This window comes from Nannobrachium achirus (assembly GCF_963921795.1).
Source record: "Nannobrachium achirus genome assembly, chromosome: 21".
Taxonomy (NCBI): Eukaryota; Metazoa; Chordata; class Actinopteri; order Myctophiformes; family Myctophidae; genus Nannobrachium; species Nannobrachium achirus.
In genome coordinates this window covers 34,406,347-34,426,702 of record NC_137828.1, presented here as the reverse complement: position 1 = coordinate 34,426,702, position 20,356 = coordinate 34,406,347, and the positions used below count along the sequence as shown (strand labels likewise).

General features: G+C 42.8%; 1 protein-coding gene across 1 annotated transcript; it reads right to left on the bottom strand.

Moving 5' to 3' along the window:
- Positions 1-1,416: 1,416 nt before the first annotated feature.
- mybl1 (v-myb avian myeloblastosis viral oncogene homolog-like 1) lies at positions 1,417-18,102 on the bottom strand (the record flags this gene model as incomplete). The annotated part of the gene is made up of 16 exons (XM_080751737.1): positions 1,417-1,895; positions 3,555-3,746; positions 4,137-4,238; positions 4,329-4,445; positions 4,626-4,740; positions 5,382-5,521; positions 6,101-6,493; positions 8,548-8,787; positions 10,477-10,587; positions 11,298-11,372; positions 12,054-12,255; positions 12,696-12,916; positions 13,863-13,955; positions 14,439-14,510; positions 14,893-14,992; positions 18,077-18,102. 16 exons carry the CDS (start codon positions 18,100-18,102, stop codon positions 1,776-1,778), a joined length of 2,319 nt encoding a protein of 772 aa, XP_080607863.1. The 3' UTR covers positions 1,417-1,775.
- Positions 18,103-20,356: the final 2,254 nt, after the last annotated feature.

Sequence of the window (20,356 nt, the reverse complement as noted above, 5' to 3'; positions counted from 1 at the left end):
TAATGATCAAATAAAAACAAATTATGTGGCAGTGCATGTTGACTTCTAACTTGGGAGAAAATTAACTGAACGGTAGGTAGCCCAATACTATTTCTGATAGAGAAAATGAAAATATAATTCTTCAATAGTTTCTTTTTTAAATGTATTTTTTTAAAGAAATAAATATATTAATTAGTAGACATTAAATAAATAAAAAATCCTAAAGCCTTTGGGCTCATGGTAAATCCTTCTTGACCACACGCTTGTTGTACAACACTGATGCGTTATGGTCAGTACCAACCTTTGACACACTGAAACGTCTGACCGAAGCCAGATTCACACTTCATTGCACGGTGATGTCGTGTGCCTAAAATAGCCAACCTACAAGCTTAACGTGGCACATCCGCAACGCGTTGTGAGCTTGTAGGTCTGCTATTTGTGAAGAGCGACACCGTTGTACAACGGAGCATAAGGCCTTAACAACGTTGGCCATTCCTTCCCGTAGGGCAAGCAAAGCCAAGGTTTTAGGCTGACTCGTCCGCTAAAGGTAAACTTCTCAATGAAAGATTATGGCGTCCGATTTATATTAACATCTGAGCTTTAGGTAGCTGTCAAACAATAAATACAAGAGAAAAAAGAACATAGCGAGATAACGTACCCTTCCGTTCTGAGGTTCTTTCACAATTCCATGCTATGAAATACATTCAGTCAATGTCTCAGAGGAAACTATGGCCTTGGAAAGGACTTGGGCATTGTTACTAAAAGATGTGTGTCACAAGTGCTATCCAGTTTGCCCTTAAAACACTACAGGTACCCCTTTCTTGGCCTCAAATTCAGTAGTGCAATACTGACCGCTTTTTATTCCCAATAAGACTTCATATCATCAGGGATAAGCATTCTCCACAACATAACGCTGACGCCATGGAAAACCCACATACTGTAACTGCATTTTAGGCTCTTTTCCCAATTCTTCAATTTAAATGTTAACCTGATCATATGGTCATGTGTTGAAAATCATTTGTTTTTCAAACAATATATGGGGCCTCAATGCAAAAAAATATGGGTTCTATTCTTCATGTGTTGAAAACGTACTTCTAGTAGGCACATGTTTTTTTATGCAACTACAGCAACAGGGCAGTTCAACGAAACAAGCTGGAGGAGATACACAAGTAGCGTTACATCATAAAATGTCTCATTCTTTTTTTTTTCTTTTTCATTTCAACAATATATTAATAATAAAACTCAAGAAGCAGCCACTGCTAGTAATAAACAGTCTATAATCTACAGCCTGCTGTATGGGCAGGCTGTTTTTAACATGGTCGACTAGTGCAGAATATCTATCTTCTTCCTTTCTTTCTGTACAAAAGAAAATGTTACATAGCCAGGGCAACAGCTTGCGTGTATTGATCAGAAAAGACAGGTCAACTAGAAAACACTTACAGTATGAATAGAATAAGTGCTTGGGCAGTGACCGAGAAACACGTAGAGAAAAAAACATAACAGCAGCCATGCCTTTTTTTATGTCCTTGGCAGTGCATTTCTGCGTTATATGAAAAAGAAAAAAGGACATTGTTTTTGGTTGCCTACGACAGATTGTCTGTAGAGCAGTGGTTCTCAAAGTGGGGTGGCCAGGTGTATGGAGAACCAGGGTGGCTGGCGACGCCAATGCAGGGCTCATCTGAGGACGAAGTGAAGAAGATGGGAGTCCTTGAATTTAAAAGTTTTAGAGAACCACTGCTGTAGAGGAAACATTGGGTGAGGGGATTGTTTCGGACAGGTGTAGTGTGTGGGAGACCTCAGAGCACAAGGGCCCTCGAGGCGGAAGGATATGGGTTGAGGTACTGGCGGGCCTGCTCTGTCATGATTAGCTGGTCCTCCGTCTTCCCAAAAACCACTGTCTCCCACTCACTCTTCACCTGCAGATGAGACGGTTATAGACAGTTACTGATGAAGATCAGTGGTCTTGTAAGTATCCCTCTGACAACTCCACACTTGCATCGTTCCCTGACATCTATCTATAAATGCGACAAATCTCTGTCTGTCTGTCTGTGTGTATGTAATCCGCGTATCTCGAGAACCGTTCGTCCCACCGGCTTCAGATTCGGCACGCGCGTTCCCCGCCGCGGCGCGGAGTGCAGTGCCGGGCCTCGACCCGACCCGACGCGCGGTTTTCCGAAACCGGCCCGAAACGTTCGGAATATCCTTATGCGGAGCTGATTGTTGACATCAGGCTGTTCCGGAGGAAATCGGCGCAAGCGCTGACTCATTGTGACATCACTCATAAAAAGCTCTGACATCACGTACGCCACATGAGTCAACAAAAAATCTCTGAATATCTCCATATATAGCATATATGGGCATAAAATGGACGCAGAATCACAAAGATCTCCATATACGGGCATAAAGGGACACAGACAGACGGATACAGAGATCTCCATAAATGGGCATAAAATGGACGCAAATGGCATATATGGGCATAAAATTCACGCAGAATCACAAAGATCTCCATATACGGGCATAAAGGGACACAGACAGACAGATACAGAGATCTCCATATATGGGCATGAAATGGACGCAAATAGACAGATATCTCCATATATGGGCATATATGGGCATAAAATGGACCCAGAACTATATCTGCAGTGATCTCCATATATGGACATAAAATGGACGCTGACAGACAGACAGATAACAGATATCTCCATATATGGGCATAAATGGACACAGGCAAACAGATGGTCAAAACGGGTCCTATGACAACAGGTATAATGGGGTTTGCATTAAAGGGCGGGGCATTCATTCCCTATTTACATCGTTCCCGAGTTGGCCAGGTCGCCGACTAGACGCTCGGGCGGCCCAGCTTCTAGTAACATGAATGGCCTCAGTTAGTCTCTATACCAGATAACCCTCCCTACACCTTTTTGTGCTGGCACTGCTATTGTACCCTACTGGCTCACCTGCCAGTGAGAAGCCCCCACCGGGAGGATGTAGTGCCTTTGTCCTACTCCTCCTGTTCAACACCCATCTAAAGTTTTATCCCATGATTTTGTAACCCATTTTTTTCACCCAGTGTCAATTGTCTAATGTAATCCTGGGTGCTACACTCCCTCCACCAACCCAGGGAGAGCAACTAACTGACCTCATGCTTCCTTCTATGCATGAGGAGTCCAAGCCGCTCAACACCAACCTTCCCAGAACATGACCAATTGTGTTCTTATAAACGCTGACCAGGCTGGGCATACCACTGTGAATAAAAATGCATTTCTGATCAAAATGGTGGAGCCGATCTACAAGCTCACAACGCCTCGCAGCGCAAGGCGTTCTGAGCTTGTAGATCTGCTATTTTGGGCTAAAGTTCACGGAATATGGATATATGGATATATTATTTATAAAAAAGGAGGGGAAAAAAACGTTCTATCGCTCAAAGCTTTGGAGGACCCCCTGTAGTAACTCTGAGGACCCCCTAGGGGTCCCAGACCCCCTGCTGAAGACCCATGCTGTGTGTGTATTCACTATTCATCTTTGAGTCACTTTACATGCCTGTTGTATACATCAAAGATCATTCCTCTCTGCACCTGTACTGAAGGGTTATGTGTTGGTGTTCCGTGACCGGCCGGGGTCTTCTTCCCTCTGGGGCTGGGCAGGCGACGCAAGGGAACTATGGAGCTCTTCTCACTCCCAGAGGACAACGGACGGCTGTGTTCCTCTCGCTCAGGGATTGGGGTCATCAGAAAAGAGCTGGTCAGCAGATTTTCACCTGGTTCCTGCTAAAGGACATACAATGAAATTAATCAAGTTCAGTAGTTCTGCAATTCTGCAATAAATGTATTCAGCATTTAACCGAACATGCTTTAATGCTAAATGGCCTCACGATACAATATGCTAATTTTATCTTATATGCAAGATAACTTGAAACCTCAATCTGTGTATGTTTTGCTAGCATTAAATGGTCTTCCACAGGTGGCAGACTTGACAAAATACATACATGGATATGATTGAAATGAAGCAAGAATCTCTGAATGTTTGCAAAAGATGGAGGCACAGGTAGTTGTCGGTGCATATAGTCTTCTTTGAGAAGTTACACATGCACAGAACTGTATTTAAAACATGAATGATGTATGGTGGCCTATGTTATAAAGACTTCAGCGTGATGTTACCTCTACATTGAGCTGCTCTTGGAAGAGCTGGACGTTGAGGCAGTCTCTGCCCCCGGGGTCAAGCACCAGAGACTTGCGCACCTTCCTGGCTGGGCCATCCATCTGAAATGAGACACGCAAAGCCACTCATGTTGTAGAATGTCTTACGGTGATAAAATGAAAAATACAAAAAATTATTAAAGGGCATTTTACGTCATGTTTCCAGGTCCTGAATTCATGCTGAATGTCTGCTCTGTTGAAGATATCGGCTCCAGTCTCTCGCTTCAGAACTTCACGAATGTCTTCCTCTAGAAACGCCAGTGGCTGGGGCTGCAGGACAGAGATAATACACAAACAAATTAAGAACAGGTGGCCGGTGGAGTGTTACGTTATGGGAGTGTTGAATTAGACACTTTATGTTACTTTTTGTTTGGAAAATAAATACATACATACAAAACACAAATAAGCACAAAATTGCATGCGGCAAGAAATATACATTTAATTACGTACCTCCATCTTCAGTGGCCCATGCATTTTCTCCTGAGCAGCCAGAGCATTTTTGAATGGTGTTGGTGTCCTTGGAGTTGGCATCATTATGGCCTTACGGAACTTTGGTGTCCTGGACCTAGACATAGACACATACAGGTATAATAACATAGGCTATACAGTGGTTCTCAATTTTTTTTTATTTCAAGCACCCCCAGTCCACAGACCCCATAACTCTGATAGTGCACAAAAGAAATCCTCTGGGGGTCCACCGACGCTACATAAAGAACCACTGGGCTAAAGAGTTATCTTGCTACCAAATTGAAGCCTGGTCCAGCCAGCCTGTATGTATGCACACTACAAACTCAGAGCAAAGCACTTGTCCAATTGACTAAAAAACAACAAGAGACACACAGCCTCTACCAGGGTTAGGCAACTGTTTATTTTCCCCAGCATTGAGAGGGGTCTCCCGGGGGTTTAACTGTTTGGCCCTTTCCTTGTCAATACAATACAAAGTCAGCTACGTATTAGGTAATCACTCAAGAGAGATTTTGCTAACAGCAGAATCTGTCAGCAGCAATGGCTTAAACATGTAGTGTTGTTGTTAGTAGGAATAACAAGAGAAGCACCCGGAAGGAAGTGGACTAAGAAAGGGGAGGAGCCAAACCCAAGTTCCTGTTTTACACTAAAAAGGAGGATGTACTCCCAGAGGCACCGAATAGCTTGGGTTCCCAGATTGCATATTAGAAGACAAATATCGGCTATTGATTATTCTCTTACCCAGCATTCTCTTTCTGCTGCTTGGGTGTGGTTTCCTTTTGAAGGGGCGTGTTTAGGAGACACTTCTGGCCACACACAGGCGTTGAGGTGAATGCAGGGTGGTCCAGGCTTAGATGCTCTGCTCCTGACACGTTGAACAACTGGAAGAAAACAGGATGTCAATCACGTTGGTAGCAGTGGAAGAAGATTTTGTTTTACATAGTGCCATCTTCTGTACTGAACTAATAGTGAAGAACACATTGGCTGCCATTGACGCTATAACGCGTCATTTGATATCCAATGCTTCGCCGCCATTGACGCTATAATGTGTCAATTGGTCTTTTCATTGTTTTATTATTGACTGCTGTCTCCCGAGTGATGCAAAGACTCAGTTTCCCATGATCCATCGGAAGTAATTTTGTCAGCCCAGACCAAAGATGGCACATTCAGAAAAACAGATATAACTCTGTTTCTTCTCCCAGATTGTGTTTTCGTCAAAAGAAGCCTTTTCCAACGGACATAACTAAAGAATGCCGCGGTTACAATATTTATTTTCCCGGGTGAAAGAAGAACATATCGTTGGATGTTACCAGCAGCGTGTTTACACATCGTGCGTTCCGTGGGTCTTCAAAATAAGTTAAAAACAAGAAAAGACCTTAGCAGAGGCCGACAAATTAATGAATTAATACCTACCCATAAATGTGTTAAGAACAGAGGATTATTATTTTCTTTTATTATACCTGAGATGGGGAGAAAGGCATCGACTTTATTGGCGTCTTCTTGGGCGAGTTGGTGACGTTCTCCAAGAAGGAAGGGTAGTTCCTGTCGCACATGGGGGACTGTCCCCCCTTCTCTCTTCTCTTCCTCCTCCCGGTGGACGGCTGAGGCGGCTTGGACGTGTTGACAGGAGTGAGAGGGTTGCCCCTGCCCGGCCCAAAGGGCACACAGTGTTTCTCGTGGGTGGGGCTGGGAGATGCAGGGTTGACCGCGTAGCCCAGCGCCTCCATCGCCCGTTCCTGTTGCAGGGCGGAGTATGCCTCTTGGGGTCTGTGCTTGCGGGGCGTCGCAGCCTCCGATAGCTCAAAGCTGGCCACTTCGCTCCACGCCACAGGGTCCTGCAGAGCCAGACAGATCTACAATGGATTTTCAACACACCCGTGATGTTCCACATCTAATGACATACACTATATCTCTGCTGTCGGGCCAAAACCAGCTAACTCCAAAATGTTAATTTTTCAGAAAACTAATGAATGAATGAATCCAACTTAAGTGGAGTTAGGAGGTTTTGGCCGAAGCGCCTTTTACTACTTTTCATTGGTTCAATATTTTTTTTAACCAACACACAGACGATTCCTGATCCGGACGACCTTAGCCGCATGTCATTCCCCATCTCTCCCCCCATTTCCTGTCAGTCTACTGTCCTCCAATAAAGGCATAAAAGCCCCAAAACAAATCTTTCAAAAAAATAAGAATGAATAAATAATGTAAAACAATAAAACTTTTAAGTAGTGAAAATAGTAGATCTAGAAGCTTCAACCCTCAATACTCCCACCTTGCACTTCTCTAAGCCAGTCTTGTGATGGGAAAAACAAAATGAAAGTGGATCAAAATGAAAAATGATATGACTGCACGTTGGCTTGGTGTTGTTTAGACTGTGGACTTTGATACACCACAGCCTGTACTCTCTCTGGGTGTCTCCTAGTGCAGTGGTTCTCAACCTGTGGGTCGGGACCCCCGGGGTCACCAGATTATTTTAGGGGGTCCCCAGATGTTTAGCTAAATGTTAACATTGTTTTCTCACTCAACAGTAAACAGACCAACATGCAATATAAGTGTATACACATGGTATCTGCACATTTACAAAGTGACAATTTAAGGACTTTTAAGACCTTTTTAGTACCTCTGGTCAAACATTGGCCAAATTGTCAAATATTAGAGGCCATAATTGTGAAAATAGCAGATCTACATGCTCACAGCACCTCAGATCTGCTATTTTCACAATGAAACAGATGGAGTCAAACTAATGTAATGCCAACTCTGACAATTCCAAGTGCTCGTCAGGGTGGGTGGTCCCAAGTTGAAATATGATTAGTTTGGGGGTCGCGGGCTGAAAAGGTTGAGAACCACTGCCCTAGTGAGTAACATAGTCTGTACACAGAAGGAGATGGTGTAGGAGTTCTACCTAATTTATGCTCCTTTTTGAACATCAAAAATAGCATTCTACAAGCTCACAATGTGACACAACTTGTTGTGAGCTTGTAGCATGTCATTTTCAGTGTTCAACACCGCCATACGACAAAGTCTAAATCAGGCTTTCAAATCCAATCCAAGTACAATGTTATACGTTTAATAGTGTTTGGAGAAGTTGTCAAAAACACATTTATGTGGAATGGCTACTATAAAAAAGGTATCAGTGAAAGCTTGTATCAAACATCCAGCAAACCTCTGCTTCTGCTAAACAATAACAGGCGTGTTTGTGGTATTGGCAACGTGACCCTGTTCAGTGGTGGAGAATGCTGGATGTAATAATTTAATCAGTGAGTGTTCTAGATCCACGCCATGAAGCAGTGGCACTTTACAGCTCAAAGAGAAGCCCTCTCTCCAGATGTTTAAACTTTAATTACGTTAATTTCTGAATAGTATTTTTCAAACAGTGCTGTAAATTCCTATAATAAAACTGTCGAATGGGAGGACCAGCCAGCTGGCCCGGCGAGCAATGACTTAGGAGTTTCCAATGAAGCTACGCCCAAATATGGAGTGTTGTTGTCTAACCTCAATGTGTCATCATGGCATCAGGTGAAAATCAGCACCAAATCAGCTTGTGACAATAAAATCTAAATCGATGAATCCGAGTGTTTGAGAATTATGACACCCCTATTGTGTGCACATGCACACACACATAGACACATTATCTTCCGGCTGCGCTAAACCCCTTTTGCACAGAGCAGTACATTATCTTCCCTATGACGCAATTGCCCACGTTGTAAGTCTACATGAGTTTGCTTAAAATGAGATGTGGTCTGATGCGATCAAGGTGCAATGCTTTTTTCTCCAATTGACTTTGCGCTTCAAGTTAATACCAGCTTGGAGCTGGTCTCATCTCTTGCATCTCTGGCGCAAGGACAGCAGAGTGCGAGAGCAAGTCATACAGGCAAGGCATACAGTAGGCAAAAGGGCACACACTCACCGAGTCTATAAGCTCCATAGTCTCAGCAAACTCTGGTATGGTCTGTAAAGTAGACAGGACAGTGCTGGTCTCTACTGCCAGGAACTTGCTGGGGGAGACGTGGAGCTGTCCCGGGGGCCCCTGGGGAACTGTGGGGCCCCTCAAGCACCTCCCCTCCCCCTGTTCTTCCAGGCTGCTGTTGCTGGTTGTCAGGGTGTCGTCTGAAATGCTGTCTGACCAGACTGAGTACTGCTCCATACTCTGCAGGGCAGGAGGGACACAACATGAAGGTCAGATACAGTAGCAGGCTGTGGCAGTAGAGCTCTAGATCAGGGGTCTTCAATGTTTTCAGGCCAAGGACCCCTTTGTTGAGAAAGAGATGAAGCAGGGAGGGACCCCCACAACCTTTTCATAGCTTCCATATAGTTTCATTGTTTGACAGCACAATCATCAGTGTATTTTGGATTCATGTCAATTTGTGTTTTCAGATATTTAACCACTTGAACCGTCAATACTTAATAAACTTGACCTTTCACTCTGTACTTAGTCTGCTCTTTTTCCTCTCTACATCAAAGCTCTTTGCCGAAAATAGCCGATCTACAAGCTCACAACACCTCGCAGCACGAAGCGTTGTGAGCTTGCCTTGTAGATCTGCTATTTTTGGCTAAAGTTTTCAGAATATGGACACTAGGGTTCAAGTGGTTAATATCAAAAATGAGAAAAGAACTTTCTATCACTCAAAGATTTGGAGGACCCCCTGTAGTAACTCTGAGGACCCCCTAGGGGTCCCGGACCCCCTGTTGAAGACCCATGCTCTAGATTGTAAAGGTAGAGATCAGTGCTGGGCAATATGTTGAATTCTCTAAAATGTCAGATAAATTGTGTAATTAATTAATTTGGTCAAGTCATATTGCCCAGCTCTAGTTGAGGTATTACGGTAAAAGAAAAGAAGAATTCCAATGAAGTTTCAATGAGTTTAATCTAACTTTATGAAAGCTCATTTCATTTCATTGTGTAATATTTTTCGAACTCTGAGGCTGTGTCCGAAATCACTCATTCATTCAGTACTTCACTATGTAGTGAACGTACAGATTTTGTATGCCAGATAATGTATGGTTTGCGATTGTGACCAATTGTACCCTACTTTTTACGATGTATTTTGGGATGATTCCACTATAGGGTATAATTTGTATCACTAATGCTGTACATTCGGACACCACTACAAAATGCTGTAATGACTACATAGTGCACTATGCTGTATAATGAGAAGGGAGTGAGTTTTAGCCACTACTGTGACCATGAGTGATGATTACATACATGCTGTTAAATAAATATTCTCAATAGAAACTTCATTCAAAGAAAACCCAGGGACACACAATGGTGATATACTGTAACAGGCAGCTGATGTCGGCACAGTATCAAACATAGCAGCGGAGATGGATTTAGATATGAATGCGTCAGATGGATGAAGAAGATGGTGCTGGGGAAAGACAGAACAGAAAGAATGGGAGAGTGGCTGAGGTTTCACAACAAACCGCTGGCTGAGATAACGCACATGTTGAGCGTGGGCATGTGGGAGGGGCTGGGGGCGCTGGTGGGGGATTGGGAAGAGGTTATGATTGGGGTGGTGGTAGTGGTGGCATGAAGGGGCGGAGGAGGGGAGGAAGCTGATAAGCAACGCTTCAGGCCAGTCTGAATGAGTAATGAGATGGGGAAGCTAGTTACTACAGCACAACTACAGCAAATCAGGCCGCTGGCACATACATTGGCGGTGTTCACACGCCAGCCATTTCGCTCTTACATCGTACCATATTAACATAGGAGCAATGGCCGCTGTGTGAATTCACGGTCAATGAGCACTACAGCACACTCTCATGTGCCAGCTTCGAAAACCAACACACGCAGGCTAACCAGGTATGCTAACTAACACACTGCAGAGTGTGCTCTTACACATGGGCCTCTGCACTGCGCTTGGCGCCGGACTTCATTCTCTGCTGACATAAGCAGCAACTCAAGCTCCTTAATTCTTTGCTCTCTGTCTGGGTCATCCAGGCAGGGCGGCTGGAATGAAACACGCGTTGGAGGAGGAGGAGAAAAAGGAGGGACGGAGGGACGAGAGAAGGACAGAAAGAGGAAAATCAAAAGACAAATAATACATATAACAGAGATTTAATGGTGAAACGCTAAGATTTAGTACATAGTAGAGCACAACCGATACCGCGGCCAGACGATATTTACTATTTTGGGCCGTATCGGTATATACAGTATGTGCATTTTCTTGTCACGTGAGCACAAATATATATAGGACTATGTGCATTTAGATTTACCACCATAATTTAGCTGACCTAAGTATTTATTTTCATATTGAACATGCTAAACAGTAAACTTAAAGACTCACTGTAACTTTTGTAACTTTTTTTAATTAATACATTTTTATTTTGTCTAAACTGTATGGTAGGTTATATTAATACAATATAACTTATACAATTGGGGTAGAAAAGATACATTTCTTTAACTACATATCAAACTACATTACTACATTACTGTAACTGTACATCAGCTATAATGCCGTAAATTGTGAATTTTACCCGTCTTAAATGAATATCGGTCTAAAAATCGGTCAGGCTCTACTATATTGTTGTATTTCTTTTTATGTTAGGACAACAAGTCATTTCCAGCAGTCCATGTACAGACACATGCAAGCGTAATAAACATACAGAGAGTCAGAGACACACAAAAGTAAACAAGAAGACACACAGATTCCCACTCACTGATAGAAAGCAGGAGGTGTCTGGGAGGCTGTCCATCAAGTGTCCATTGTGAGGGTCATAAGGATATCCCTGCATCTACAACACAGAACATCACACTAACAATACACTCAAGGCTACACACAGACCTCATACTTGTGTGACAAATATCAGAAAAGCAAAGCAAGGACTTGTTTCATTCTGTATTTTCATAACGTGTTGATCTGAAATAATGCAAAGACATATCCTGCATTGGTCCTCAAAGTGGAATCGGGGGACCCAATTCAGAGATGTTTTTGCACTCCTAGAAAATAAGTATTTTTTTGGGGTGAACTACTCCTTTAAGCCCTATATTATTTTTGGCTATTCAAAAATAGCCGATCTACACGCTCACAACGCTTCGTTATGTGTCGCGTTATGAATTTAAAGGTCTGCCGGTTTTTGGTCTTTGGTATCTAAATGCTTCCCAAAATAGTCTTGTGCCTCATGCTCGTGGTCTGTTAATCAAGAGAACAGCTGAAGGAAATAAGGAATATATATACTGTAGCAGTTGTCTTTCCATAATTAACTAAACCAACAAAATGAATTAGATACCAAAGACTATAGACAATAGTGAGGCCAAATTGACTGAGAGATCATCTGACAATACAGCATGATAAAACAGAAACAACAGAGAGATTATCGCATTTAAGCTAAACACCACAATGGGGGTTCGGTGGTCTGTGGCCTAAAAACATATCAATTTGGGGTTCCTTGACATGAAAGAAGCAGCTGACCCACCTGGTTGGGGGCTGACATGGACAGGGGGCTGTGGTCACAGTGCAGGTTTTCCGGCGGTGGAGGAGGACAGGATCTGTGGTGACGTCTCTTCAGCCCACAGTGAGAGGACGTGAAGGTCCGGCAGCCCTCCTGGAGGTAGCCCTCATGTTCTACCTTTCTTCTCATGGTGGAGTTCCAGTGGTTCTTGATGGAGTTGTCCGTCCTGTTGAGGAGAATGCAAATGAGAATGTCAATACTAGTCCTCAGGTGTAGTCTGATAAAAAAAATGGAAGGTCCTGGGTTTGATTCCCGTCGGGGACGCTGTGGGTGTGTTCTCTCCTCCACGTCATCAGTGCCCATAGCATACCCTAGGTGGGGTTGGCGAAAGGGCCTTTCTATGCGGAGTTTGCATGTTCTCCCCCGTGTCCCCTAGGGTAGGTACTCTCACAAATAACATGCAGTAATCCTAGTCTCTATACTGCCAAAAAATGTCTGAGCTATTACATATCAATGTTTAAGATGTTGTTTAAGACGTGTTGGCCGGCACAAAAATAAGTTTTTTTTTTTTATTTAATCACTAAAAAGATATGATGTACAGTACAGTACAAACGTCTAACGGGGGCAAGCAGTGTGTGCGAGAGGCTGGACATGAGACTGAATTACCTTCCAGGCAGGAGCTTGGAGATCTCAGCCCAGCGGTTTCCCAGCCGCTTGTGGGCCTCGTAGATGATATGGTCCTCTTCCTGGGTCCACGAGGACTTCTTCACCTCTGGGTTCAGGTGGTTGTGCCACCGTTCACGGCACTGCTTCCCGATCCGTCCCTGGAGGTGCTTAGCGATCACAGACCAGCGCTTGGGGCCGTATTTGTGCACAAGGTCAATAACCTGGGAAAAGGGAAGTTTAGCAAATCACAGACAGTGGTGTTGATTAACCACCCTATTTAGGTATAACATTGCACAGACATAGCTAAAATATCTGATCTACAAGCTCACAACAACACGTGACGCTTTTTGAGATTGCAGGTCTGCTATTTTGGCATATAATCATGTGCCTAAAATGGGGCTGCCAAGTTGAAAGCGTTTACACAGCTCTATTGATAAATATACCATATTTATCGTGGCGTCTTTCCTCCTTTAATTTACATGTGAGAATCTGCAGAAATGCCCTACATGGATCCATTCATAACAGGCCTTACAGAACTCTTATTCAGGGCCCTTCCTCTGGCCAGTACTGCCACTGCCACTAGAAACACACTGTGTAGGAGTTGCCAAAGTTGTTGGCCCTTTCTGTCACGGTTGAAAAATGCTGTGACGTCATCGTTGACAGCCTGGGGTATCACAGACAGGACTGTGTTGCTGTTGTTGTGACGCCAACAGCTTGGTGGAATCAAAACGTCATTCTTGACATTCCTGCAGAGCACTGTTCCATTTAAGGAAAGCATTGTTCCTCCTGCTGCCTGAGCAGAAATCAACCTTCAGTCTGCGCGGAAACGCACTGGGCTCCGAACCAAAGACTTGGAAAGTCTGAGTTGTGTTAGTCAGGCATGAGGTACTGGAGAATTTACATAGCCACGGCCCAAATGAAAACGTTGGCGGGAAACTTGCTTGAGCATGTGCAGAGCTCTGCTAGTCCAGAGGGGAAAGTAACATTGCACATTCATTGTGCCGTTTGTTCGTCCAGTGTTCTTTTGACTCCAGTGGCTCCATCCTCTCCCCAGTCCCCACAGCATCCTAATACTTCCCCTATCATTTACCTATTTACGTCATCTTCCTTTCTGCCTGCCCCTCTACTCCCTCCATCCCAGGACAGGGAACGCCCAGATCCTTTTACCTTCTGATCCTCCTCTTTTGTCCAGGGTCCTTTCACCAGCTCCGGGTTGAGCACCTTCTGCCAGCGGTGCTGACACTGTCCATCTGTCCTCCCCTGTGACAGAGAGACAGAACGAACGACACCTCGTCAAACCACAGCACACCTGTAGCCTTCTGAGAGTAAAATGCCATTCACCACACCCATGTGACTTTACCTCATTGTCAAACACACCCTTATTAGAGATAATGTCAATGATCTGCCTTCTAAATGGCTTGGCAGCTGCAACATATGAGACCAGCAAAGATATACATCACCGTGCCGGTCTCACTATGTTACAGAGAAAAACATCAACATGACTACTGTTACCAACTTTTAAATGAGTATACAGTGTGTTACAATATACAAACTAGAACGGATTCTGTCAATTGTTAAAATATTACATTGAATATTTGAAATAATTTTTGGCAAAAGATAAAATGCTGTGATATTGCGATTTTTGTAAATTGCCAAGTCAATCATAGGATTTAAAGTTAAACTACTGGTATTTATAGATCTGCATACTTATAGGTATGAAAACATGTGAATATAGCTCCTTACGGGTAAATAGCTGGCTATCAGTTTCCAGGATTCAGTTCCATGCTGCTCCACTGACTTTTTCAGCTTTTCATCCTGAGAACAGGCAGAGAGACACAGACAGACATTGAGGAACCAACCTTCCTGAGAAGCTTTCTTTATCTGCATTCAGGTTAACGCCCTTGCATTTCCCTTTTAGAGATGACATTTCACAACCTTCTTAGCAGTAAGTAACAGCATTGATGAAATCGATTTCACCAAGTTGAGACCTTGACAAAGGCTATGGTTGCATTGGAAATATATTTTTCAATTGCGTTTGGAATTTGAGCTCCACGCTTTGCCTTTGAGAGCGTACTCAATATGCAATTGCCCTGCACGCAAATCATTTATGTGTAGTCAATCTCATACACTGTATGAGATTCACAGAGATTCACAGCAACTATACAAAAGAACAACCAGTGGGCTCTCATAAGCTTACCTCGTCCCGAGACCATTTGACTTTGCACAGAGACTTCTTGTCTTTGCTCTTCTCTTTACTCTCTGGATCTGTGGAATGTAGCTCTTCATCCTCATCCTCGCTGAAAATGCACAGTAGAGGTGCATGAAGAGAGAAAGAAAAGCACAGACCTATTAGAAGAGCTGTAGTGAGTGAGAGCAGTTGATTATGCAATACAACACTTCACATACTTGGAACTGTAAAATGAAGATATTTCAGTTCACTTTTTGTGAACCACCTCTTTTCTTTTTATGCCCAGTAAAACTCTTCTTGAAAAGCAGTGTATTAAATTGGTACATTAAAGGATCTCCTTTTATGGTGTTCCTTCACAAACTGCAGGCCTGTTGAGCAAGATATGTTTTCAGTAGTCATTAGTCAATCACATTCAATGCATTGATTCAGATACTTCTTACATCATGTTGCTCTGACATATTAGTTGGTTTGTTGTCTGTATTAATGCACCCCAAAATAGTCTTGTGCCTCATGCTCATGGTCTGTTAATCAAGAGAGCAGCTGAAGGAAATAAGGAATATATATAATGTAGCAGTTGTCTTTTCAATAGTTAACTAAACCAGTAAAACAAAACGAATACTTAGATACCAAAGACTATTGACAATAGAGCGGACTAAACAGAAGAATTGACTCAGAATTGACAGAGATCATCTGACAATACAGCATGCTAACAACTGAGAGATTATCGCATTTAAGATACACACCACACTTTGACAAAACACTCACAACATGTACAGTATCTGCCATGATTTAACCGGGGGGAAGAAAAATATAAACATCAATGTAAAATTAGATGGTGGTTGTTCTGCCAGTGCACTGATGTAATAGGGAAAAGCATCAAATGAAAAACACAACATTCCGAGCGCCAATTACATCAGCCTTATCCACCACAGATCAAATTATGATGTCACGTATGGCTTTTTTTTAGACCACACATTACTGGTTTTAATGGTAGAACAATGTTTTTTCTGAAAGTGTGACTGCTTCTTTAATTTACATTTTCTTTAAAAAAAGAAAAGAATCTATAGATCTACCAGCATAATCAACATCTGCTTCTCTACTCAGTCCCTGAATTCTTGACCACAAAAATGACATAATTACTCCTGAACAAATTCAAGTCGGGCTCTGTTTCCATATCCATAAAAGTTGTTGCTGGGCAACACTTACTACATGGCTTTATGCTGTACTTTTCACTTGAAAATCGGTTATGTTTGGCAAGCGACATGGCCGGATAACAAAACATAAATTAGGCCTGCATTATTGTCTCAACAAGACTTTAATAAGGAGAGCAACAATTAAGACTTTAGTTACTATACCACTGAACAAAACTGTAGTACCACATACGCGCACGCACACACACACACGCGCGCGCAGCCGCGCACACACACACACACACACACACACACACACACACACACACACACACACACACACACACACACACACACACACAGGAGGGAAAATAGGCTTTCCCTCAGGTCTTCTAAACATGGATGAAAGGGCTGCTTCAGTGTGTTGACCTGAACATGGCAATTTAATTTCAGCACAAACTAATTCCCTCAGTAGCGCAAAGAGAAAGATGGAAGTGAGTGTTGACCTATCAGGCTGAACCAGGAGGAGGGCTATAAGGTGTTCCCAGACTTCCCACATCAACAGGCCCTTTCTCCTCTGGAAGTAAATGACTGTGTGTGTGTGTGTGTGTGTGTGTGTGTGTGTGTGTGTGTGTGTGTGTGTGTGTGTGTGTGTGTGTGTGCGTGCGTGTGCGTGTGCATGTAGCAAGGAGTCTTCGGAGGAGGTACTCTGGGGTGTGGTTAGGAAAATGGCAAAAAACCCTAACCGTCCAGGTTGCTAAGGTTTTGAAAAACTGTGGGAACTAAGTTTCATTTGAGTTTCTATGTCTATATGTAATAATTCATTTAATTTTAAACACGCCGGCATGTATTGCTTTTACATATACAGTATTACTACTAGTCTAAATTAGGCTACATAAGTTTAATAATAATAATAAATGTATATTTTGCTAAAAACCAATAGTTACAGAATGACTATTTCATAAGATGGATAACGTCCTCAAATAAGCCACCACTACTGAGGATCCTCATCAATAGTGTGAGACTTGGTGGATAGAATTGAGATGATGTGGGCAAAAAGACAACATATTCTAGTGTTTTACCAGGTGCAACCTTGAGCTTTCGTCTAATTGTGAGGGACAAGGCGCCCCCTCAACCTCATACCCCAGATGGAAACACAAAGGGGGTGGGGGGACACGCGCCTCTGAACTGTGCCCATTCAAGCTGAAATGACGTCACTGCCACCATGTTTATGGACCAATCACACTATAAATCAATACTTAATTTAGCCATTCATTCTCCTCAATATTATGCACCTTACCAGCTGTCTTTGAATTGACCCTGGTCACTTACAAGGCAAAATGTATTCATTTAATCTTCTTTGCAGGTATTTTATTTACACTACGATGTATGTATTTAGTTATGTATTTTTGCAAAGCAATCTGGGGACACTGGGGTCATTTTCAACAAAAACATTAATAGAACACTGATCATTAGCATATTAAGATAGCCACAGCAATCATTATAACTTACATGCTCTTTTCACTTTCAAGAAATGAATCACCAAGGATGCTGCTGTGGGGTTGCATAATCCACCCATGCAAAGGAGTGGAAATTAATCATTCATGTACTTTCTCAGAAGCTATTCCCGCTATTTTTGATAATATGCTACACTTTAATTGTAAGTAATGACATATTATAATTGTTTTGTGTGAGGTTTAATAGAACAACGCAACACCGCATGTATTTGTATATAAATTCTGTAATGATTATATTTGAGCATTCCTCCTCATCCTCCTTGATAATCTGTCACAATTCACAATAAGCAACTCATACATGGTCCTTATGATAAGAGCAGCCAATGAGCAGGTGCACATGCAAAACACGAGATATCAACGTGACGGTCAGAGACACCACGCCGTCACTCACTCACACACTTTCGTTTTAGATGATCGCGTTATTAATGCAATAATCATTAGCTATTCTCAACACATAACAACAATGAATGCACTGAAGAATGGTGTAAATAGATGTAAAGCCGCATAAAGAAGAAGAAACATCCCTATCTATCTTATAAGTCCCACCTGCGTGATGATTTCACGTTGTCCATGTGAGAGCCAGCAGCGAGCTGATGATCGTACAGCTTCCCAAAAAGAATAACCGAGGTGACGCTTCTTCTTCTCTAGATTTCCATATAAACACAGGTTGTGGGTCGTTTTCACGCAGATCGTCGCTGTCAGCCACTCATTTCTTCTCCTGAGATGCAGCATGAAGCAGCAGCAGCAGCAGCTTGCTGGCAGTATGTTCACAGCAGCAGCAGCTTACAGTCCACAATAACATGATGTTCTTTCTTGCAGAAATGTAAAACGCAACAATAACATACTTTCGAGACAACGCCTGTCTACGTGAACGCCGTTCTTCTTTTCCTTCACTGCGATGATATTAAGTATTATCTCAACGACAGCCAGTCTTTATTATGTATAGAAGAAGGTGACATATTCCTCTCTCGCCGCGTGCATACGTCCAGGCTGCACGCTACTGTCCCGCTTGTCTGGGCTGCCTCTCTTTGGCATTCATGCTTTTTGTCCATCCCGCCGATTCTAGGAGGGTTTGAATCTGCGCAGGCGGCCTCGCCTCTGATTGGTCGAGCCGGCAGGGGTGTCGCACCAAATTCTGGGCCCTGGGTACAAGGATTCACCGCGGGCCCCGCATTATTACGCATTCTTTTTGTGCTTTAACTATTGTAAAATAGCAGATCTACAAGCTCAAACTGCGAGCTTTTAGATCTGCTATTTTTCAATAGCTAAAGTATAAAATAATTATAAGGCCCCCTCCACCTTGGGCCCTAGTAACTCAGTCCCACTTTTCCCCTCATTGTAACTCCCCTGCCGGTGACGCGTGCCAAAAAAAGAGCGGATCTACAAGCTAGCGACGCGCCACGATGCGACGCGTCGCTAGCTTGTATATCTGCTATTTTATTTATTTGTTTGTTTGTTTGGCACGCGACACTCGCCCTCGCGCGGTGGAGCGGGGCGAGGGGACAGGGGCGGGGAGGTGTTGCAAGCTGCAATGTGGTTTACAAGTTGCCTTTCCCCTTGTTTTTAATTGCTTTTATTGTGATAAAACTGTTTTGGCAAACGCGTGTTTTCTCATGCCAATAAAGCTCATTGAAGCGCCTATTATTCACAAATCACAACAGTAGCAATAGACACAGAGTCAGACTCATGGCATTATTGATTATGATTACTGAATAAGAATAGATCCGCACACTGTCTTAATGCTCCCCAAATTAAATGTATAAACGTTTATTGTTGTTAATTATTGCTTACTGAACATTGCATTTAACTTTAAGCAGGCAATAGTTCTGCAGATAAATGATTTATTATTGACACCTTGTGGACAAAAAAGGTTGTCACACCTCATTGTTCTCCAGTATTATAGACTCTTGGAAATATTTGTAGGCCTACACTGCAGCATGGCCTAAATAGCATGTAAAATACAAGTAAACACAGTCACAGTTAATTCATGTTTTATTTATTGTGATCACACACACAGTAACTTAAGACTTCAGACTTCCCCTATTTGCCACAGTACAAGTGGAAGCTTAAACGTAATGAATAAAGTGTTTAATGCATGTTTTATAATATTATAATTTATGTCTGCAAAGTAACTCAAGTTCTCAAATAAATTGGGTGAGTTTTCTGCGGTTCTTGACCTGGGGTGAGTTTTCCAAGGTGAGTTTTCTGTGGTCCTGGGGTGAGTTTTCCTAACCCCAGGCCCAGGGTGACATTTCTGTGCCCTGGCGTGAGATTTCTTAATTAAAAAAAAAAAAAGTTGAGTTTGTTTTAGGTCGAGTTTTCTGGTATTAATTTTAGGGATGGGCTTTTGGTCAGGCAGAGCCGAGCTCTGAGTGAGCCACTCTGTTACACTCATCACCCCCCTTTGACCTTTGACACGACAGTGTTGGGGATACAAACAGTACTCTGGCTGGCCAGGAATGGTGTCAAGAACAGGGTCCACAGAGCAGCTATACTCAAAATGTGTACTGCAGGCCTACATATAGACAAGTGGAATAGACTTGTTTTTGTGTTTCTCCTGCTTCTTTGCATATTTGACAAATAATGTACTAAAGATATGCCTTCTGCTCTTACACATATTTCACTGCACTGCTGATAAGATATTGTCTTCTACTAGAGGTCCACATAGGTTTATCATATGGCAGCCTGTTCTACCTGGACTTTGATTGATTGATTGATTGATTGATTTATTTATTGATTGATTGATTGAAAACTTTATTAGAAGTTTGCATAGGAAAAGGTACAGTTTCATGACGGTACAGTTCACTGGTACAAGGTCTACTAAAA